The sequence below is a fragment of the Athene noctua genome, chromosome 2 (assembly GCF_965140245.1).
Source record: "Athene noctua chromosome 2, bAthNoc1.hap1.1, whole genome shotgun sequence".
Classification (NCBI taxonomy): Eukaryota; Metazoa; Chordata; class Aves; order Strigiformes; family Strigidae; genus Athene; species Athene noctua.
Genome location: NC_134038.1, coordinates 30,021,575 through 30,046,064, shown reverse-complemented (window position 1 = coordinate 30,046,064; position 24,490 = coordinate 30,021,575). Strand labels below are relative to the sequence as shown.

Genomic DNA, 24,490 nt, shown 5'->3' with positions numbered 1-24,490 from the left:
TGAAATTCTACTAATGTCAGAGCAGATCTTAAGGAAGCCTCTGGTATATCCATAACCTGTCAAGTATGTGCTATAGGCTCAGTGAAAACATGAGAAATGAAATGATACTGTATTCCTTACTGTTTGGGCTTGTCTGAAGATTTATTCCAAAAAGTGTGTTGATGGTAACAGGAAGTATGAGGACTCTGAGAGCTTTTATTTGCCTTTGTTTTATCGAAGATGGGTTTAATACTTAACATTTTTGAGTCCTTTTTCAGTCCCCTCAGCCTCAAGTAATTCCTTTTTTTTCCTTTTTTTTAAAATTTTTTTTTGTTTGACAGTGTTTGTAAAGGTACTCCTAGGTAAAGGACTGAGAGATACTGTTGTCAGTTGAAGATTGTTTTGTTAGTACTTTTTAACAGGACAAAGCAAGACATTATGCTGGCAGAAAAAGACCTGGAGTCCTGAAAGACAGCAAGTTGAACATGAGGTAGCAGTGTGCCTAGGTGGCAGAGATGGCAAATGGTGTCCTGGGCTGCATTAGACAAAGACTTGCCAGCAGGTTGAGGGAGGTGATTCTGCCCTTTTATTCAGGTCTGGTGAGGCCACCCCTGGAGTCCTGTGCCCAGTGCTAGGCTCCTCAGCGCAGGAGAGACATGGATATACTGGAGAGAGTTCAATGAAGAACCGTGAAGGTGATTGAGGCACTGGAGCACCTCTCCTTTGAGGAAAGGCTGAGAGAGCTGGAACTGTTCAGACTGGATGGGGGGAATCTTATCAATGTATATAAATACCTGCAGAAGGGTGAAAAAAGGATGGAGCCAGGCTGTGTTCAGTGGTGCCCAGTGACAAGACTGGAGGCAATGACCACAGAATGAAACATGGGAGGTTCCCTCTGAACATCAGGAAACACATTTTCACTGGGACGGTGACAGAGTGCTGGCACAAGGTGCCAAGGGAGGTTGTGGAGACTCCTGCCTCCTTGGAGATATTCAGAAGCTGCCTGGACAAAGTCCTGGGCAACAGGCTTTAAGTGGCCCTGCATGAGCTGGGGGGGGTTGGACCAGATGACCTCCAGAGGTCCCTTCCCACCTCAGCCATTCTGTGCTTTGTGATTTGGGATTATATATAGTGAATATGTCATTTATAGGATGACTGACTGATGCTAAGAGTACTTTCATTGAACCATTGACTTAACAAAAATTTCCAGTGTTCAGTATTAGCATAGAATGTCCTACAGTTACAAATGTCTTGAACAGCATTTCTGTTCTTTCAAGTTTTCCAGATCTATTTGTTTGTAGGTAATATTTATAAATCTGATGGAATTGGGTTGGGGTTTTTTTGTCATACATATTTTTTCAAACTCAAGAATATCCAAGGAATTGGAGAAACTACTAGTAAGTAGAATTAAATAGTAGGAGTTAAAATCTTGAAAAGCAACTAAGTATAATGTTAAATAGTTTAAAGTTGCTAGTTTTTCATTTTAATAAACGATATCCTAGATTATTTTTTTTTAAGATTGAGACATGCATTTCAGTCCATCAATATTTGTTTGACTGAATTTTAAAACCAGCAGTAGGTACAGAAAATAATCTATTGCTCAGCAAATGATGGTCTTACTACAATCCTGTCCTAGAAGTACTGCCATTGTGTGTTTCCCTTGTGTGATGACAAGTAAAATCAGTGTTCTTAACAGATTATTTTAAATAATCAGTGAAAAACCAATTTCCATTGCTAGTACTATGCATAATTTTAAGACATAGTTAGAAAATCTAGTGATGAACATGTCTGTTGCATGGTTCCAATCTTAAATTTATTTTTTATTTCATAACATATGGCTTTCATGTGTACTTCTGTGATGGATAATTAAAACTATTTCCCAGAAAAATTCTAAATGATTTAGGTGTAAAACTCAAAGACAAAAATACATGCAGGACTGAAAATTAAAGATAGTAAAGGTGAAAACAACAAAAAATTAAGAGTTTTAAAAAACAGGAAGTGATTGAACTCATGCAGTTGTAAAAGAGAGTGTGATTTGGGCATTGGGAGCTTGTGTTGGGGCAAAAGCAGAATACCAGAAGACAGGGAAATTGGCTTATTCTGTGAAAAAAACATAACATTTCAGTGTCATATAAACACATCTCGAGTTAAATTGAAAGAGTCTAAGACCTTTAGTGTAAAGCATCAGATTAGAAAACAAAGGTTAGAGCTGTTTGTGTAGCCTGGACTTTACCTTCCTTGCATATGTTTAGTGAAAGTCACAGACCAGAGCACTGGTTACTGGTATTTGCCACTGGACTCTGTTTCTTTCAGTATATGTGTAAGATAACAAGGCGTCCTGCTGCTTAATGATGCTTTATTAGTCTGTAGCTCTTGTTCTATTCCTTTACTTAATTTCAATAAATTAAAAGTTGTCAAGCTTTCTTCTTGACAGTAAAAAAAATTAAAATCTCTTAACATTTTTTTCAACTTTTAGTAATTTTAAGGGGGATTTATTGGCTGCAGAACTGTTACAATATGTTCATTTACAACTAAATATAATCCTTTTTAAACTGCTTGCTAGCTAGAGGGGTACGTAATGTGAAATAATTAAAACAGTAATATGACTAAACAACATTTTCCTTTTCTTTAAAGTTTGTCCCTTGTGTTCAAACAATTTGGCTCCTTAAGCATGAGTGTAACGTAGTGCATATGTGAAGGAAACCTTCTAAATGTCTGCAGCATGTCAAGGTATCATTTTGCCACCTTTAATTAGTTATATCTGGAGGTAAACTGAAGGATTCTAAAACAATGTGTATTCTAAATTCTGGCATGAATCAAAGCAGCAAGTATTTTGATTAAATATATAAAATGTCCATGAATATAGCTTTTTGCCGGAAGCTTCTCTTCATAGGAGAGGTGTTTGGTTTTGTGTTTTGTTTTTTTTTTTTTTTTTTCCCCTCCCATACACCAATAAATTATTGGTTACTAAAAGCTGATACTTTGGCCTACATAACGTCTCTTGTCTGTATCCCTAGTTCATCACACCTAAAACAGACTACCACCTGGGCTTCACAATATATTTCTGGTTACCATATATTTGGTCAGAAAGGAGAATGGAATTGCAGACATTTTGAATTAGCCTGTAATAGTAGAACTTAAAAGGAAGAGGACACCTGAAATGGAAGAGGACAGGTGAAATTTTCATGAAGAACAATGAATTAATTTTGTCACCAACATCAAGCAGAAAGTTTGGTGGTTCTCAGATGGCCATATTGGTGTTTGTGGAGGATATCCCTTGTTGGTAAGCATAGTCTTTCCATTGCTTCTTAAAATAACAAGCAGGCTTGTGGCATTCAGGGAAATAAAACATTGATTTTGAAGTTCTCTGTTTGCATAAGTGTAAATATTATTGTAATTTTAATTATTAATGCCCAAAACTATCCATTTAGGGAGTGCCAAGTCTTGAAATTTTTTTTATTTTTTAAAGTTTTTTTTAGTGTTGCTGTAGTCAGGACGAGTTGTAGAAATGATCCTTTACTATCTTGCTCAGTTTAATAAAGGTCAGCACAGTTTGGGGTCTACAGATTCTTCTCCAGATAGTTTCAGATTTGGTTTCTGTGTAACCGGTTTCTGAGATGAAAATTTCCCAATGTCAAAGGGAGATATGCATAATTTTTTTAATGATACAGAATTACTGACACTCTGTAAGGAGTACAGTTAATATCTGTAACTTTTTTTTTTTAATTTAGTTACAGGCATACATTCAATTTGCTGTAACAAAGTTAGAAAAATACTGTCCCTTTGGTAGAGACGTGATCAGAATATGTAAATTTAAGGGTTCTTGCTGAGAATGTTCACTTAAATTTAATGATCCTCCTGACAGCGATCATCACCATTTTTATTGTTGATAAATAGTTAAATAGACTTTCAAATCAGAATTTCATTGAATAAAAATTCTGGATTTTTTGAAATCTGAATGGAAGGGAATCAGTTGAGAAATTTCATTGCATCTGAAAAGTTTTTTTTTTTCTTATTTTTTGTTCTTTGTTCTTATTTTCATATCAAGAAACTTGCTTTCAACTTGATACTTCCTGATTTTGTTGTAGAGGAGTGATTACTTCCCTTCCTTCCTCTCTTCTTCACTCCTCCTGCTTCCTGAAGGTAAACCCTTGAATTGAAAAGAAAGAGAGGAAAGTTAATTTTTCTTTGGTATATCAAGAATTTCATTGCTTTTAAAAGTTGTCTCTTCTATTTTGGACTATTATATAACCCCTTTAGTATACTGGTTTTAGGAACTGTATTATTCTAAGAGCTACTACACTATCTCTTATTTTGCCATTTCTGGTTTTACTACCACTTAATAACACATATTTTTGATTTTATCCTGTGTTTTTATGGTACTGGCTTTTTCAATAATGTAAAGAGGCCAATTGTTGCAACACTGCTAAAGACTATGGACAAGTGACCAGTGATTTCAGGTGGCTGTAGGGGCTAGAATCTCTGTGTACTGTAGCTCTTCTGGAACGTGAGTTCTGGGAAGGAGGGATGTTCTTGGGAGACTTTGCCCATGATGGAGCATGTAGTACAGGGACACAAAGCAACAGTGTGTGAGCATCTTTCAGGAAAAAGATGTTCCACTGTGTTGTGGAGAGTAGGAAATGATCCACCTGTCTAGTCCTGCCTCCAGGCCCTCTCTTTGCACTGAAGAACAAGGAGGTTGTTGCCAGTAGCATTATCCCATCTTGAAAACAAAAGTGTGTGTGTACATGGAGGCAGAAGAACAAGATGGCAATATCTGAAGTGTAGAGCACAAGTTTGTATCGCTTTTACTGTGATAGTGCACACATTGTTCAGTTTTACATTTAGTAGAATTGTGACAGTATTGTAGCTTTAGGAAGTCCAGCACTAATACTGATAAAAACATGAGCTTGTCATTGGATAGCTTGTTAATCTGAACCTAAACCATTTTTGTTTGTTTGTTTGTGTTTTTTGTTTTTTGTGGTTTTTTTTTTTTTGTTTGTTTTTTTTTGGTTTAAAGATTTCTTATGTGTGGGATGATCAGAGGGCTGGAGCACCTCTCCTATGAAGACAGTCTGAGAGAGTTGAGGTTGTTCAGCCTGGAGAAGAGAAGGCTCTGGGGAGAAGTTATAGCAGCCTTCTGGTACCTAAAGGGGGCTACAGGAAAGGTGGAAAGGGACTTTTTGCAAGGACATGTAGTGATGGGATGAGGGATAATGGCTTTAAACAGACAGAATGTAGATTTAGATTAGATATAAGGAAGAAATTCTTTACTGTGAGGGCACTGGACAGGTTGGCCAGAGAAGCTGTGGCTGCCCCCTCCCTGGCAGTCTTCAAGGCCACAGGGCTTTGAGCAACCTGATCTAGTGGAAGGTGTCCCTGGCCATGGCAGGGGGTTTGGAACTAGATGGTCTTTAAGTTCCTTTCCAAACCAAACCAGTCTATGATTCTATAATCAAAGTAAGATAGCCATTCTGGTGTTGATGTTTATGCTTTCTAACAAGAAAGAGTAACTAACATCAGTATTGTTATTTGCCCATGACTCTTCACGGAACTATTTATTATGTTAAATAGCCATAGGATTTAGGGTTTCAGTTCACTTATTTCTTCCCTACTCTATCTTTCTTCAAAGTTTCCTACCTTTTTACTTGAGGGGAGAAGGAAAAAGTCTTGAATATATGAGATTCCTTATTTAAAAAAAAAATCTATGCAGAAAGATTTTTCTGCATTTCCATTCTTGTTTAAAAGATATGCTCTGATATAGGAAAAATAATGTTTATGGCATTATGGTGATTTTACCTAGACAACTCAATTTTTACTTATGCTTGCAGAAAATTCAATTAAAGATGTTAGTGGGGAGGATAGTAATAATTAGGCATTTTACTCACCTTTGCCTTTGTTTAGTGGATTTATACAGTTAGATCTCAAGTTCTCTTATTCTGGTTTTGGGCATTCAGGAAGATTTTTGATTCACCAGTGCTCATTCATGGTGTAATTGGTTTGTGTTTATTTTTTCTCTTCCCTTATCCACCATGTTTTATATTATTTCTGGAACAGAAGTATCAGATTAGCAAGAGGATAGATCTGCTCATTAAAACACCATCAGTAAGCCCAACTAATCTTAAACTACAATCATATTTATTTTCTGTTCAGTCTTCTGTCTTACATCAGCTGAAACTGACAGCAGTTTCAGCTGAGGGACACAGTGACTTAAGAAATTCTCTACCACAGCCTTATGGATGGTTTCTGAGTTCCTGGTTTTGTCATTCTGTTTGGTTAGGGTTTTGGGTTTTGTTGGGGTTTTGTTTGTTTGGGGTTTTTTTTTGTGTGTTTTTTTTGTTTGGGTTTTTTTGGTGGGTTGACCTTCCTTGCCTTCTGTAGGTAATTGTTGGGGGTAGACAGACCATCCTTCGTGGCTAAATATTCCCTTGATATTTTCCTGATTTGTACATCTTCTGATTTAAATTGAAATGCCATGCTGTGTAACTTCTTGTTTCTGCAGATTTAACATTCTTCCTATATTTTAACTGTTTTGTGTGATAGGATTTTCCATCCATTGTGAAATGATATCACAGATAATTGGACCCTACTATCTTAAACTTGGTACAATTTTTTTTTATTCCTAGCTCAACTCTTGTGGTATCATATGTGTAAGGACAGGACTTTGGTGGTTGTACTACATCTGAGTTTTTTGGTTCTTTATGAAAAATCTCCTCAATTACTGATTCAAAGCATCAGTCAATTTATAAATATGTGCTGCTTCAGTGATACTTTTTGGCTTTCAAATTCATAATAAATACTATCATTTGTTTCAATATAGCACAGTAGTAAGTGTCAACCAGGTGCATTCATCACCACATAGGTTATGTAATTTAAAATGTATCTGCTTAAATTCCATGAACAAGTAAATCATCTATTAAAGAATGAAAAATAAATTAATGAAATATCCACTAGTGTGGTTGGTTTTTATTTGATGTTTTACTAGCATTTTGAAATTTAGAGAAAATTCTTCACAGAAGTCTAAATTTATAAATGCTGGTATTGTTAACTAAACTGTCTTCCATGAAACTGTTCATTCACATGAATTAGGAAATGATCCTTTAATTTTTTTAATAGACTGCTTTGTCAGCCATTCTGTGGTTTTGCTAGGGTCTTACTTTGTTCCAGTTGATCTGTAGTTAGCAAAATAATTTATACAACTGAAGTGATATTAATTCTGTTACAGGTGTTACTAAATAGATTGTACTCTTCAGGATGATGTAAAGGTTATGTATGGTGAAGATGGTTTAGGCAGACATACTGTGGTAACTATGATCTTTATTTGGCTCTCAAGACTCAATTCATTTTGGTGTCCAGGAATTTTGAGGGTCAGGGTGGGTTATATACATCAGTGAAACAGTTCCAAAAGTAAAGTTTAGACCAATGAAGTTTAACCTAGAACTTGAATAAAGAGGTGTAGCAAGTTCATATTCAGGAATGTGTGGTGACTGTAGCCCTGTCAGAATGAATCCCCTGATTTTCAGGAGAATTCTAACTACAGGGATGGTGACACACTGCTGTATATAATTCTCCTTTAGATTATGTAAAGATAACCTCCAAGATTTTCACCCTTAATCAATGTTCAGTAGCCAAACTGGGCATTTATTTTGATTAACAAGAAAAATGGATTTAGGGCTGAGGGAAAAAAAGTGTGTGCATGATGCAAGAAAGCAGTAAATAATACTCACAGTATTCTTTTGTCCATTAGTGGTTAGGGCTTGCATTACTTGAAATAAAACTTCGAAAAAATTTTTATTTGAACAACTCCCCCATCTTTTGTGGCTTCTTCACCGCCTTTTTTTCTTTCTCATGGAGGCTGTCTTGCAAATTAGATTAAGAAAGTACTGGTATTTTGCTTTTGACGTCATCCCTGGTTGTGAAAACTTCTCAATCTTCCAAATGAATATCATCACTTCATTTTGTATAATTGCCATCTTGTCCCTTTCTTCACCAAGATCTAACAACTTGTTTAGTTGACATTTTGGTTATTTTTGGCTATGCAGATACAGTTTCTTCTGGCTTATTAAGATGAGAGGCTACTAGTCCTTGAAACTTACAGTTTTTTGGTATTTGAAGAATTTCTAGTTGTAGGACTATTTGAAATATTTCTCATTTTATGAAAACTTACTTCTGATGAAGCAAGAAGTGATGGTGTAATCCCATCCTAGTGCAAGTCTGCTATGTGACTTCTTTGCTGTCCCTGCTTAGTTTCACACAATATATGCTTGTTGACTCTCTGCTGCAACCTTGCCCCCCAGAAACCCAAGATTTTTGGAAACATTTATGTCAACACTATTCTTTTAATTAAGTAGCCTTCATTTTTGTTGTCTATATGTTCCTGATACATTCATAGATGATGAGCAGATTTACTTACAGTCTTTATTATTTTTGGACTGCTCTTTCATTGTCTTTGCTCTCTTAGTAGTGCTCTTCATGTCCTGTCCTTTTCTTGAATATGACAATCAGTACTCTTATGTTACACAATGTCAATAACACTGTTTTTATGACTACTGCAAACAGTTCATGTGATAAATAAGGTTGTTGTCCCATGTCCCATCCCCCCCTTCCCCCCATTGCTGCATCATGGTAGTAATTTTCCTATCAGAGGCTAAGGGGCTAAGTTTTGGATTATGCTTTCCTTCTTCAGCGGTGCAGCAGCATTTGTCATATATCTAGACCAGCCTTCAGGGAGTAACAGCTGTCCAAAGCTCTAGATAAGATCCTTCACCTTGTACAATGTAACTTGCCCAACTTTTTTTCCTGAAGGCTTTGTTTACATGGAAGACAGGCATGTTTGACTGAGAGTAAGTGTGACTCAGTGTGCATGAGGCAGTGAAAACTTTTTTTTTTCTTTTGTTTGTTTTTTCAGTTATATGATAAGAGTAGCTTTTTGGATCCTGAGCAAAAATTATGAACATCATAATGTGAGCAGACTCACTCTTCTACCAGGAAGACCGACCTGCATCAGAGCTGATTAGACAGTAACCTCTTAACTTCATTTAAAAATGTCAGTAGCTGCATTTGGACAGTTACTGGTGAAAATAACTGATGACTGAAGCCTTAAATATTTTTTTTTAAACTTGAAAAGAAGTTACGAGAAAAACCAATTCATTGGTTTTCTTCTTTTGGCTGAGAGAAAATTTAATGTTTCCTTCCTCCTTAATTCCTAACCAGTGTTTAATTCCTAATTGGTTAAACAAGAACAGAGAGGACGGCAGCTTTGGGATCTTTGGAATATGATGAGACCAGAATCAGTCAGTTCAACTGATTTGCCCCATTCAGTAAAGCCCTTTTAAATATAAAAAAATGACACAACACTTTTTTCATGTTGATAAAAAGCTGTGTTTATTTAAAAAACTTTAAAAGCTTTGTTTGCACTTCCATATATTTTAATTTGTTTTTCTAAATAGTATTTGACTTACATGTTAATGCAGGATTTTGTTTACAACATCCTAAAAATTTGGAACTGTAATCATTGCTCTGTAAATGTACCTGGGTGTACCATAGTGGCAAGGATATAAAATAGACTTCTATTATAGAAGGATGCTCATTTTACACAGACAGAAACAGAATGTTGGGGCACTGTTGACGTGGGATGTAGTCATGTAGTTATTGCAGAAACATGCAAGCCTAACTTTGTTTCATCTCCATCCTCTGTTGGAATCGTAATTGTCATTGTAGCAATTCCTCCCAGTATTTTTTTTCTTTCAAGGGGTAAGATACAAAGCTAAGTGTAGTGAATTCTCAATTCCCTGTTATCAGGAGATTGACAAACACAGTGTTTGCCAAATGAAGTTAGAAGCTTAGTAGCAAGCAGAGCCAGAAACTCAGGTTAGGGCAGGTGGTATGCCTTGCAGATAAATCAGCACCTGGAACCTGAAGTCTGGTGAGATTAGACAACGAACTGTCTACCTGAGGACTTTGACAAGTTTATTTCTTTATTTCTCTATTTTTTTTTTCTTTGTGCATGCTAGAGTAGAGTTAAAAACCAACCAACCAAATACGCCCCCCCCAATTCCTAGCATTTTAGATTGAACAGTAGGAGAAAAAATCAGTAAAAATAATATTAATAATTTGTCAGTTAAAAAAGGATGCCTAAAGTAATTTTTAAATGCATGATTAGAGCTTGATTGTAGACCTTGTTTTTTTTAAAAAATTTGAGGTTACTTGCCACAGAATTGATTGCATGTGTTGCTCCTTTGATGTCTTCCATATCAGTGGCCTCCAAAGTGAGGTGTGCAAGACCATCCATTGAGGTACATGAAGAAAATAATAGGACTTACATTTTAACTGAAAAACAGAAAGAAATTAAGCTCTATTTAATACATATCTTGACACATGCACCTTAACTCAGTCCATATGCCAGACAGTCCTGTGTGACACATGATTGATGAGGTATCTTGAGGGTGGATCTAGTATTCCACAGTGTGGCGGGGTCACAGTAGCACTTACACTGAAAGTGAACAAACAAGTGAATTACACTTTATGTGTGCCTGGTTAGGTGGATTAATGGATTATATTATCTAGTTTTAACCAAACTAAACTATCACAAAATGGGGAAGTGACTTAAAAAAATTCCTGCAAACAGACCATGGATTGCAGATAATAATAATAATGTGAGCGCAAGTGAACAATAAGAGCATGGTAGAGCTGATGCTTTTACTCCTAGTATAGCTCCTAGTCAGCTGCATTATGAGGCAAAACGAATGGCAGTTAGATCTGACAAGATGCTGGCCAAAAAAATTTGGGTTTATCAGGAAGACAATTTGAAATATGAATGTACATCCACTATTGTTGATGATGAACCTCACCCTCAGAGAATACTGTACCTTGAGATATCAGCTAATGATAGCTTAATGATAGATTTCAATAGCTAATGAAGCCGTCACAATTAGCAAGTCATTTAAAAACTAAGCATCCAGAACATGAAGACAAACCTTTACAATTTTTTCAGCAATGTTTAAAGTCATGTGATGCTCAGTCCAGTACTTCACAAGATTTCACTAAACTTAATTTATCATTTTCTAATGATAAATCTTTAGAAGCCTCTTTTGAGGTTTCTCAGTAGCAAAAGACATAGAACCCACATACCATTGGGGAAATACTGGATCTTCCTGCTGCAATAGAAATGTCTGCAGTAATACATGGAAAACAATATGGTGACAAACTAAAATGCATTCCTTTGTCAGCAGATACTGTTGGAAGTTTTCTGGAAAACATTGCCAAAGATTTGAAGAAACAAACAGTAGAAAAAAACCGAGGCTTGCTGTACAGTTGGATGAAAGTTACAGATGTTTGTAATGTGGCTCAGTTTACAGTCATTGCTAGATTCTGTGTTGATAAAGAAATACACGAAGTCACCAAGGAAAGATGTACCAGAGAAGATACATTCTCAATAAATGACCTATTTAAAAACAGCATGACCTCTTTAATAACAGCATTTTATTAAATGAAAACACTGTGCAAATATAACCACTGATGGAGTGGCTGCTTTGACTGAAGTAAAAAGGATTCTGGAGTAAGGTTACAAGGAGAGCACCACATGTGGAATTCATTCACTGCATCATGCATAGGCAAGCAACAAGGAAGTTGGAGCCAGAAGTGCACAAAGTGCTGCAGGATGTCATCAGTGTGGTTAACTGTATGAAAACAAGGCCTTTAAATAATAGAATCTTTACAACAATTTATAATGACATGGGGAATGACCGGGAGAATCTTTTGTTCCATGCAGAGGTTTGCTAGTTATCGTGGCAAAGTGCTTAGAAGAGTTGTAAAACTTAGATTAATTGCGCATTTTTCTTTCACAAAAAGGCAAGTGTTCTGAATTTGTTGACCTGTTCTGTGATGACAAGTGGCTGTCAGCAGTATGCTGGCTAACAGATATTTTCAAAATATCTTTTCAAAACACTTCACATGTCCCTTCAAGGTGAACTGCTTTTTGAAAAAAACTTGTGCTACAGAGAGAGAGTTTTGAAAATAGATGTTTGGAAATGTTTCTATCATTGTGTGTTTTTATTGCCAGAAAAGATGTGTGTTGCCTATAAGCTCTCATATCCATACACTTAAACTTGGAAACAGAATTTCCTCACCTGTTTTCCAAGTGAAGAATTTCAGGGGGTTTTGAACCCATTTGTTAAAAATGTAAAAATGCAACACCTTCCATGGTTTGCAATAACAACTGATTGATATCAGTGAAGATGGAAATTTACTGGCCAAATTTCAAGAAAAACCTTTGAAAAATTAGCGGATGGGAATGAAATGAGTATCATGATACTGTAAGTGTAGCCAGTGATGCACTTTCATTTGGATATACGTATCTTTGTTAATTGTCTTTTCCAAGCTAAGACAGTCATTAGATCCAAGTATTGAAATAAACTGAATTTAGAACCAGACCTTTAAATCACTGAATTACAAAGTGTTAAGCCAAAATTTCAAAAAATTATAAAGCATACTCAAATCATGTGGCTTTCACACACACACAAAAAATTTAGTGAGAGCAAAAAGGGTTTTTGTACCATTAATAAAAATTATTTTTAAATAGTCTTTATTTCACCTTTATCTCATTCTTTTTAATTTCTGTTTTTATATGTTCTATAATGTACAGAATATATTAGTACTTTAGTACCTATATATAACTCATAAATAAATGTACACATATCGGGGGTCTGTGCTCAAAAATTTTTTACTGATGGAGATGCAAGATCAAAAAGGTTTGGTGACAGCTGTTTCCATATTATTACTGATACTAATTAAGGTTCACAGAAATAAATATATGGAAGTTCATTTAGATCATGGAAAGTGTATTTTAAATGTAAGTATTTTTTTCTCATGAAGAATAGATGTCTGATAGAAACAGAGAATATTTTACTTCTAGCTTTGTTTCAGGTGTAGTGGGAGTGATGTTGTGTGCACATGCCAGGTGCTGAGATGCCCCAGGTAAGATGAGAGCCACAGTATTTTAGATGCTGAATGGTAAGATGGGGTGGTCCTTGTAAAGTGCTTACTGTCTCAGTAGATGAGGAAAGTGATTTGTGTGTGGACAGCAGTGTTGTAGAAAGCTGATTACAAATCTAGGGCTAGAATTCAAATGCTTGTTGTCTGAACCACTTGCATTATTGCTTGCATGTATCATTCTGGAGACAGCTTGATTTTCCAAGCATATAAACGTTTCAGACGTTTTGTTCGCTTGAAGTTGTTGGTGCTTAGCTCATCTGAAATTAGACTGTAAGCTTACTTTCTGGAGACAGGAGTATCGATGTATCACAGATGAATTTTTTTTTTCTTGCCTTACACAGTTGTTCTAAACCATGTAAATGTATGCATTACTGAAGTGTCTTGGCATCCTCAAAGGTAATGAGGGACAAATTTCCAAAGCAGTTGGTTTTTTTAACTGGTGTTAGGTATGACAAACTGCATTATTTCTCAAGTAACATTGGGTAACTTGCTGATCAGTTGAGCATTTTATTTATAGTTGTAACTAACATGCAGAAATTAGCACTTTTTACTAAGTTACCTCTGTGTTATTTTTTTTAGGCTAGCGCCTAAACCTCTGACATGGCCACAGCCTCACCAAGATCTGATACAAGTAACAACCATAATGGAAGATTACAGATGCAAGTAACAGGCAAGTAGTGATTTGTATCATGGCAATTTTTACAGGAAAACCTATGTATTCTAAACAAGCAATCTTTGAAATGCGTGTAAAAAATGGATCAATATAGTTATATTTTAATTAGTAACTTGAATGTTACAGTTAAGAATATGACTATAATATAAGTAGATGAATTGAAGCTAGGTAGAGGTTTGATGGCAGGGTTTAATAATCTCTTCAGATCAGAAAAAAATGAGATTCAATACAACAGTAGGGACAAATGTAAGGAATTCTGCTTGAAAACATAACTAATGGCACAAATTGTATAGTGGGAACACATATTATTGAAATTCTACAAAAAAGATGGGTGGCTCTAGTGAACCCCAAGCTGAAAATGGGTGCAACGTTAAAGTGAAGCTGGAAAAGAACTGGAGAAGATCACAAAATCTGTTAGCCCTTCAAAACATTAAGGTCTTTGATTACATATCAGGTAAGCATCTGTTGATAATAATACAGGTATTCTGTATTATCCTTAGGGCAACAGGTTGGATTACATAGTCATATGGAATAATTTAGGTTGGAAGGGACCTTTGGGGATTTCTTAGTCCACTGTTATGCTGAAGGCAGGGCTACTTTTGAAGTTGGATCAGGTTGCTCAGGGTATTGTCCAGTTGAATTTTCAGTATCTCAAAGGCTGTAGGTTTTCAACTTTCCTGGGTGGCTTGTTCTGGTGATAAACCACATCACTGTGAAAATGTTTTTCCTTCTATCCTATTGGAATTTACTGTGTTGCATCTTGTGACTGCCTGCTTTTTTCCTTTTGCTGTGCTGGTTCTCATAGTCCGGGGCAGAATTCAGCCATCTCAGTATCTGTTGGGAGGAAAACACAGTGGGCTACAAGCAATTCTGGAAATTTATGGTTGTGTTGGGGACACTTTTTTCAGTAGATGTTAAACAAGCCAAGTAGGTTATGCATTGTGCTACTCACGGATAAGAACTGGTCAGGGATGTGACTGTCAGTGTTGGTCTTAGCTGTACTTTCTGTGGGATGGCAGAGCACAACAAAGACTTGTAGTCAGAGGATAAGCAAAATGCATTTAGGTAAACAAATTTAATAGCTAATGATGACAGTGTTACTGTAGCTAAAAGTGAGAATGTTACCATACCATATACATAAGTGTATATATGTATATGTATGTATATAAGTGTTATTTTACCATTGATCCATAACTTGAACTTTCCATGGATCCTGAGAAATCTGGGAACCCTGAAGTAAGAATGAGTGTATGACCAAGAATATATTATCTATATTAAGCTTTCTTGAACAAAGTTCGGAAAAAACATTAGTAAGATACCATGTCTTAAACAAAGCTGCATCTCAGGAAAGATACATCATGTTGGATGGTCCAAAGATGGCCAAGTTATCTCAGGAAAAACACATTGTTGGAAAGTCCCCAAAATGGGTATTGTATCAAATTAGATGAGAGGAACCTTGATAATGTGATGAATCATCAAAACTGGCAATAACTAATAGCATAGATGGAGCCATTTATAGATTGAATATATATTACTGTAACAAACTGAGTTACAGAAATGGCCCATAGCTTCAGACCTATGTATGCAGAAAAGATCATTTTGATATTCTGTACCGCTCCTTATATAAGTATCTTCTGTTTTTCTCGCACTGGAGCTTTTGACTTCAAGAGACCTGGTTCAAGGATCAAAGTGCGTAGGAATCTGTACAATTTTTAGAATAAGTTTTCTGAATGTTTAGTTCTCTAACCAGTCTTTATTGCAAGATCAGAGGAATGCAGTGGTGGTACAGGGAAAGAAGTGGGAGACAGAGGAGTGTGGGACTGTAGTGTAGCTGACCTACACTGGTTTATGCTCATATTAGTTTATGCTGCTGTAGAGTCTAGACTTGTATTTCAAGAAATATACTTAAAAAGCACTTTTATAAAGGCAGCAAGTATCATGTATTAATTTTGTAGACAAGGAAATTCACATGAAGTGGTGACTTGTTCGAATTTGGACAGTTACAGCATGTTGCCGACAAGTTTTGTCATCAGTATTTTTTCAAATATACTTGGTAAGATATCTTGTCTTGTTAGTTCTTTTTGAAGTCTCTTGCTAATATTTGTTATTCCTAATTTTTTTTAAAAAGAACCAAAAAATGATAATGGTCTCCTTTCATGTTTGGGGACTCAAAACATATTAACTTAAACCGAAATCAGATAAAAGGTAGCTTGAATATTATGACTAAATATCTGTATTTTAACAGATTTTGCAGTTGCTTTTAGAAAGCAAAATTTGGAGGAAAAAAATGTGGAAGAAGTAGAAAATCTATCATGATTTCAGATGACGAAATGTGACCTATGTGTGGAATTATCTTTTTAGTCTTCTACATCTAATCTTTCATTGTTACCAAGGCTGCAGTTCCCTTTTATGACAAGTGACGCATGACTTAGACTGGACTTTTCAAATGTGTGGGAGTTAATTGAAATTAAGGAGAAGTCGGTGTCTAATGCGTTTAGAAACTTGGATGGTTGCATTCCACTAACGTTCAACCGACTAATGTATACGTCTCAGAATTTCTGTAATGCAGAAATACATGACAGACTTTTTTTGACTCCTTTTCAGACAGTTTAGTTGACTTTCACTTATTTTTGAATTATCAAGTACCATACAGAAAAGTAACAGGGAAGGATTATTTACAAGTGTCTGAAAATACTCAAGTTTGCTTTAGTTTTAAAGTGAAGGGAAAGAGAATCCCACTGAAGTACTGGAGGAATGAGAGAGAAGGCATAGCCAGCAGGTGGGTACAGCTGTGAGCCCATCGATGTGGTCTTCTGAAGACAAGATCTACCTCAAATAGAATTTAAAATGCTGTCAGGCTGCTGTTTGTTTTTGTAGTGACTTCCTCAGCTTGGCGAGGAAGTGGGAGAACAGATGTGTGTTCAGGAGCACTGAGGTCTCATCACTGATTTTGGGGAAAAAAAATAGCTTCTTTGGTTATTTGCTATTTCTTAATTGTTGAATATTTAGCTGAAATTTTAAGTTCATCTGCAAAGCTGTTTACATAGGGGAAATTTGAGTTGTTTTCTTACTTTTGTCAAACTGATGTGTGAAACCACGGGTGAACCACATGGGTATTGTAGGCAAGGAAATGAAGCTCTTTATACAGGCTTTGCTATACAGGGACCTGAAGTGCATATGCTTTCATAATTAGATATAATTTAAAAAAAAAGGTCTATCTGATAGTCTCTCAGATATATCCTACTTAGATATTTTTCAGTGAAGAGTAGGAAGAACAATGAGAAAATAAAGAAAAGAACCCACATGATTTTCAGTGCTTATCCTTAAAATAATTGTACTGTCTCTCCAACCTATCCTGCCAGTATGTGGTGAAGAGAATATGTCACATTTGGTTTCAACTAAAAGTAGCCTTTGAAAAGAAAAGCTACCATTTTAGCACTGACCTCTTTATGTTCAGCAGAAGTAGAAAAGGTGAGGAATAACATTGCCATGCTGTGTTCCATACATTGTGTAGGCAGTACATTTTCTGTTTTTCAGCAACAGTATGCTGTTACAGATAAAGCAGTGTATTCTGTTAGTTTCTAGTGCCAAACTGAAACGGAAAAAGAATTGGTTTGGAACAACTTTCTACACGGAATTAACTGCAGATGGAGAAATTAAGAAAACAGCAAAATCAAGTAGTTCTTCAAATCCAAAATGGGATGAGCAGCTGACAGTGTAAGTAGACTTTTTGGTTGTTTAATACTATTTATTAGGCAGACATTGCAGGCAAATATTTATTAAGCTTGGCTGCCTACATAGTTTTCTCTGGCTGTTGATGACTAAATGCAGACATAAGATAATATTTATCTCAAATAATATTTTTTCCTTAGTTCTTACAATGTTTTGAGAATATATTTTGTACAGAGTGTTTCTTGCATATAGTTGCTGGACATGGTATACTCTTGATATTTGTTAGCACTGTGGACCATTCATATTTAAGATTCCTCTCTAGAAGATGTTACTAATTGTAGCCATGTAATTCTAAACTTCAAAGGGAAAAATTTCTCAGCTGGATAAATAGCAGTTATGAGAAAAGTCACTTTTTCCTTTAAATTTCCTAAGTAAGGAAAACACACACTCAAACAGTGTACTGCAAAGTGACCTTGCAACTTATCCTAATATTTGACCTTTTTAGTCTTCTTTTGATTTAATTTGGTTTACCTGTGCTACAGATGTAGATATACCTGAATATGACTTTGTGAAGAACTGTCAGTCTTGGACTGTGCTATTTGTTAGAATGCATTATTATACAACCACAATTGTGCTGCTTCAGATTTAGGTCTAGCAACAGCATAACTACTATCAAGGGGCATTGAGCATGGGCCACTACCTTTTACAGCATTTGACCTGTCTTTGTACAACAGCCGACTTTGTTAGTAGTAGGAACCATGCCAGGTTCCTCTAACTAACAGTGCTGGAGAGTGGGGACAACATATCTAGTTTCAGGGAACTGTATGCTTGGGAAAACTTACTCATTAATCTGAGCTGAAGCAAGTAAGGTACTCCTGTGCCACATTTGTCAATGTTTCAGGGGTGTAGTAGAGCTTATTAGCCCTTTGCAATATTGCAAAAGAGAATAATATAATCTTGAACCTGTTGCTGACTTTCAGGAGTTATTACTAGCACAAGTACAGAGCTATCAGTATATTCACAGAGACCAGAGTTTCTGTTGAGGAGGCAGGTTTGATTTGGCGGGATCTGGTGGACTGGTAGAAATGAGGTAGTTTAGCATGAACAGTACAACCAAACAGACTCATTCCATCATCAGTATTACTTACTTAGGATCTTACCATTATATATATATATATATATATATAAAGTATTCTGGCCCCCTCTTTCTCTGGCTTATTGGAATGATATAGTTGCTTCAGTTGCCCGATCTATTTGAGAATAAGTGAACTCTCTGGCTTACCAAATTCCCCTCACTTTTATGGGTCTACATGAGCACTAGCAATATATTCTCTGTGTGTAGGTGTGTTTTTTTTTTTCTTTTCTTTGTTGAGCTGTTCTTTTAGTAAGACTTCCATTAGAAGGCAGCCTGTTCAAAATGCAAAAATATATTTGCTCATGGGTTTCAGCAAAAGTGATCCACATTGTCCAACACATTCAAGAGACTATAAAGCTAGCCCTGTTTTTGGGAGTGTGGGTGTTGTTTTTAGTGTTGTTTTTATCAATGTTAATAGAATTTTCAGTATCCAGTACTGATGGATATGTGGCCTTTGACTTTTTGCAATACAGTGATTCTACTCCATTTTTCACAGCCAGGAGCACTCTTGCAGTACTATACCCGGTACTACAAAACTTAATTCTCCAGGACCTAGCATAGCTTCCTGTTTTCGTTCTTGAGCAGGGGAGAGATCACTGTAGTTGGGTCCTTTACCTTTCTGCTTCCCTCCAGTTTTACTTTAGCTTCATAATTTGATTTTTCCCCTCTGATTTCTGTGATATGCATTATGGTTTTATATATATTTGTGGATTCACAAATGATGTTTTATCAACACTTTCATGGCAAGCTGACACCTATTAAGTGGGTTCTTCCTGCTTGCAAGTAGCTGATTGGTTGCTTTTTCCTTTTTAAAAAAGATTTAGTATTTTTCTCTCTAGTGACTGACACATATACTTACCACCTTTTTCTCCACATTTAATGATGTGAGTTTTTAGTTAGAATTCTGGAATAGTGAGGAATATGTCTTTCATAAATATATGTTTTATATAACTGAGATTTGAGCTTAATGTAGGTTCTTCTGATACTCCTCAAATTCCTTATGCTATCATAGTAATGCACTTCAAGTTTGATCTTAGCTATAAATTTCATAGTGTTTGCAGTTCTTAGTTAAAAATTTCCCCTTGCAGTACAAAAACTTCTTTCAGTTAATTAGTATCAAGAAATACAATAAATATGAGAAAATGAATTAAGTTCAAATACTCCTAATAACAAGAACGAGTACTTTAAAATCTGTATATATTTTTTAAAAAATGTATTTTATATGCAGGAATGTGACTCCACAGACTACGCTGGAATTTAGAGTGTGGAGCCATCACACTTTAAAAGCAGATGCTTTATTAGGAAGAGCCACTGTAGACTTGAGACAAGCTTTGGAAATACACAATAGAAAATGTAAGTTGTGAAGGATATTTTGAGTAAAGTAAATTATTATTACTAATCTATATATCAAAACTGGCAAGCAGACTACTAACTATATGTGTAATTACAACTGATGTTCAGTTGATGTCTTTACTTGTCTCTTTTAGAGATGTCTGTGCTATCAAGAGCAATTCAAAAGTAACAATGGGATATAATAATTTTAAAACAAACATTAGAGTATGAGACTACAAATTATGTAAAAGCAGAAGTCATTAAATACAGTGTTTTGTGGCAAACAATTAATTTGCTAGAAGAGCTGTTTTAGACTTGGTAAAAAAAAAGTCTAAACTTTCAGAAAAGCCATCTATATAATTTTTCATGTTTTCCTTCTCTGGAATCACTGATGGAAAGGTGGATATTTTTCCCTCATAATTTCACTGCCCAGAGAGCAGTAGGAACCACTGATTAGTAAAACAATTGAGAACTTCCTTTAAGTACATTAAAGATTGTTGTGTTCTATGTAACTTCTAACTTTGTCTTAAAGAAGACCTGGTTTAATTTTATTAATCTAATTTGCTTTATAAATTTTTTTTCATTGGTACAAGAAGATGGTGAATCCACACTTTAAATTCCACTCCAGAGTGGCAGTAGAATTCCAGCTAAACCATTCTCTACCTTTCTCACACGTTAAATAAACAAACCTGATATCTCAGTTTAGGGAGATGGGGAGAAAGGAGAGCTGAAAAAGCTTAATTTTTGTGATTCTTGCAGAAAATTGAAGCAGAATCCAAAATCAAGTGGGATTTCTTCAGTAGTATTATAAAGATTCTGCCCAAGGTTCCATAATCAAGCAGAAAAGTTGCTTCTTTTGTAATAAAAAAAACCCCAAACAACAAACTGTATCAGAAGAAACTGGGTTTTAATAATGATAGTTAAAATATTAACTATTTTTTTTGCTATCTCGAACGCAATAGTTAATATTTTATTTCTGTAGATCCAGGGGATGTAGGATCCAACAGCTTGGCAAGTACTTTCAGGGAATGGTTGATTGAGTTAGCTGTACGTTGTACCAAAAGTAATTTATGTGCAGTGTTTCTGATTTGGGCAAGCAGTTTAACACACGCTGGATTATCCAGTAATTCAGTGGTAGAATAATCTGATGGGTATCCTTCAGTCATTCAGTTATTGATGCCTAACCTAAAATGCAGCACTTGAAAGTCTCTTTACTGAAGAAAATGTAAAGGGGAAGTCTTCTAAATACAGAAACTTTAGAATTAGTGGCGTTATTTTCTCCTACTGAACACCACCAGTATTGAAGTGTTGCCCACACCCCTCTCAGCTTTCTTGCCAGCTCAGTTGGACTAGTCAACTGTTGGTCTGGTTTGAGGAGATAACCTGTTAAAACATCAGAGGCTAAACCAATCATCCTTTGCAGAAATGATTTATAAATCTGTTAATTTAACAACTCAGTGGTAGGCTAGTTTCTTCTTTCAGGTAGTACCATTTTCAAAAATGAAGATTGCTAACTCAGTCATTCTGTAGATTTGGGAGCTTTGTGCTTGCTCCAGCGATTTACCTTGAAATCCATTGTAATATAGCAGTGGGTGTGTGCTAGTAACTGCTGCCCAACTACACTGTCAAACCTGCACTTTAAAGTAACAGCTTAGAGGTATTTGGCAATAGTTTATGGTAGCCTTCCCTGTTTTCATGTTTATGTTAGATGTTAAGGAGGAAAAAAATAAGGAACTGCTAGTTTAATGCATAGAAGTGCACAGTGAGCTTTAACTGTAGCTTGAAATACAGGAAATAGGGTGGTATATCTTGAAAAATTAATCTTTTAATCTGAAACTGCAAATACTAAAAGGCCTTAAGCATTTTAACCTGATTAATGTGAACTCGCAGCTGACTGTTTGGATTTATGTCATGTAGCTTTAACTGCTGTGCTAGTAATAGTTGATTTAGAGTTATACAGCCTTCACAGTATGTTTTACCTATGGATTATGTATGTCTCTACAGATGTGTGCATTACTTCTCAGTCATATTGAGTTCTTTACTGCACCATGTACATATTTTTTTGTGTATCTCAAAGTTTCTTTTGGTCAAAATAGTTTCTGATTTACTTTTTGATTACTTGACATATCCTCTCTGTTACTGTTTAATCTATGGAGTTGCGATCTATGAAAATGATAGTAAGGGTTTACTAAAAATAATGTTAAAAAATTAGGAAGGACTCTATGCAGTCTTTGCATTTACTTCTTCCTCAAAGTGATGTTCTTTTCAGTGGTCTTTTAGAAGTAGTTTTGGAAGGTGGTATGAGAAATGAACATAAGCTCTGGTGTAGAATGAGGTTCCCCGTGACTTGTAATATTTGGATGTGTGGTTCAGAAGTTGTTTGATTTTAAGCTTTCTTGTATTATGTAGGTAGTGCATAATTTCAAAAGGGCTTAGTGGAAACAGCAAACCTGGGAAATCATTAACTACAGAGTACTGAAACTATATGGATCCTATAGCATACCTATAGAATGGCCATTTTAGTTTTACAGTAATCTGTGGGTTTAGCCACAGCAGATGTAAATTTGCCCAGCTCCTTAGTAACATCTATGTTGATTTGAGTCATCTGAATATCTCTCATGTTCAGTTTTGTACAACTAAATACACATATCTCATATTTTATGTTGAAAGTCTCTTTTAATGTTGTTTAGAAATAATTTTTCCTTTATCCCTTCTCTCCTTCTCTTCTCTTACCCGCTCCAACTCCATTTTTAGTGGAGAAGGTGAAAGAACAGTTAAAACTCTCTTTGGAAAACAAGAGTGGCATGGTGCAAACAGGTGAACTGACAGTTGTGCTAGACGGTTTGGTTGTTGAACAGGAATCTCTTACAAATCTCAGTTCATCAGCAACCAGTAAGTTAAAATAATGAAATCAGATGGTAATATTTTGATTAAGATTTCAAATAGTTATAATAGACTATCTTTGTTGAATTTGTTTCTTACTGTTCAGTAGAAGTTCAGCAAAATGGCGAGGCTGTGCATGAAAGCAGAGATGCTTCAGCAAGAAGTACATCCAGGTTGGAATTTATTTTTGTGTTTTCCCTGTACAAAGTACATTAACAAATGTATCAGTTGAAATGTTTGGACTGTTTGTGTTTTGTTTTGATTCTTTAAAAATTTTTTTAAGGCAATGGATTTTAACTGTCAAGCCCTGAGTTATGTTACCACAGGTTTTAGAAGCATGACTTGAATGTTAATTTAGCTTGAGAAGAATTAAATTTACAGCTCTGTTCTTTCTCTGCTGGTAGGGTCTGCTCTCCACTACTTTATCATTGCCTCTTGGATATGTAGCCATCTGAACATAAAAATTCGGCTGACTGGAATTCTACTAAATGCTGCAGCAGAGATTAGGGGAGCTGTGGTTCAGTGTGGTTTTGTGTACTTATTCCATTCATTTTTTTCTGCTTAAGAACCATTTCTATTCATGTCTACCAACTTGTTGCCATGTACCATCTGAGCGGAAGGAAGAAGAAAAAAAAAACCTAAAGTGCTTTCCCCTCACCCAGTTCCTTTTTAAGGTTGTGATCAGGAGTTTGAGAGACTTGTATTGAGTTTAGGAAGCAGTATTCAGAACACTGTCAAAGAGTTTGCCTGCTTCAACCTGAAGTGGCAAGAACAAGGCCTTGGCTTCTCTATTCCAGCTCAAGGACTATCTGGAGAGAAGTAGGAGTAGATTGTTTGGCCCCTCACCACTAGTGAGTCAAGTAACATTCAGATCGATTTAATGTTACTGGCCTGCTCAGTTACCTTGCAGTGAAGTGACACTGCAGTGAAAAAACATATGGTTGCTCAACTTGATTCTTTTTTTGAATATGCGGAGATTTGTCTCTGTTCCCCGCCCCGCCTCCTCCCCGTCCCCCAATGCCCAGTATGAGGGAATCAGAATAAAAAATTTTTGTTAGAAAGGTTTGGGACTGTTAAAAGTGATTTGAAACACCTCTGCATACCATTTTGAAACAGTAGTAACAATCACTTGTTTTCATTCAGCTGTTGTTGCTGGAGGTGTGACTTTTACTGGGATCCTCCTCTTAATGTTGGTATTTTGATTACAGCAGTTTTCCATAGAACTATCCAGCAGTTTTGTTTTACAGTTTTAAAATTAAGACATGAAGAAAAGTTTTAAGGTAGCTTCTGTGCATGTATTTAGGAAGCAAATTGGGTTTGTAGACTAGAGTTGAAAAGGGATACTTTAATTCTCTGTTCATACTAACTCCTTTGGAGTTAGGTAAGGTTACATGGAAATGTTGCTTCTTCCTTTCTTACTCTGCAAAGTGGGACTTCTAACACTTCTCACCTTTTTTGTCATCTGTTTAATTTTCTTTAATTTTTAGCCTCTACTCCTTTAGAAGATAGGGAGTTGGCATTGAATGTAATTTTCACAGTATGTGTCTCTGGTGGGTGGCTTTAAGCATTTTGGGATAGATTTAAGTTAAAACAGTGTGATTGAACAAGACTTTCCATTCACAAGGCCTTACACTACATTTATTTCCATGTAGCCTTACAAAGATAGAGCTGCCTGTGTGTATCTGTCCTCACAATGTTGTATCCTGCCTATGCATAGAGAAGCTCATCTTATTTTCCTTTCACTGAGGGAGAGTTTTGTTACTTTCTTGTGTTATGACTAGAATAATTTTTGGAGATATGACAAAGAAACCCAATTGTTCCAC

The 24,490-nt window shown here is 35.8% G+C and overlaps 1 protein-coding gene across 3 annotated transcripts in view; it reads left to right on the top strand.

The window, feature by feature from the left end:
• WWP1 (WW domain containing E3 ubiquitin protein ligase 1) overlaps window positions 1–24,490 on the top strand; it is a 66,646-nt gene that overhangs the window by 16,842 nt on the left and 25,314 nt on the right. Inside the window, exons 2-6 of one of the 3 annotated variants that reach the window (XM_074898762.1) lie at window positions 13,552–13,642; window positions 17,224–17,362; window positions 19,681–19,805; window positions 22,539–22,676; window positions 22,777–22,840. In XM_074898762.1, the coding sequence (XP_074754863.1) occupies window positions 13,573–13,642; window positions 17,224–17,362; window positions 19,681–19,805; window positions 22,539–22,676; window positions 22,777–22,840 (536 nt within the window). In that variant the 5' untranslated portion in view covers window positions 13,552–13,572. Of the gene's footprint in view, window positions 1–13,551; window positions 13,643–17,223; window positions 17,363–19,680; window positions 19,806–22,538; window positions 22,677–22,773; window positions 22,841–24,490 lie in introns of those variants that run through there. The other 2 variants (XM_074898761.1, XM_074898763.1) reach the window with 2 other exon arrangements.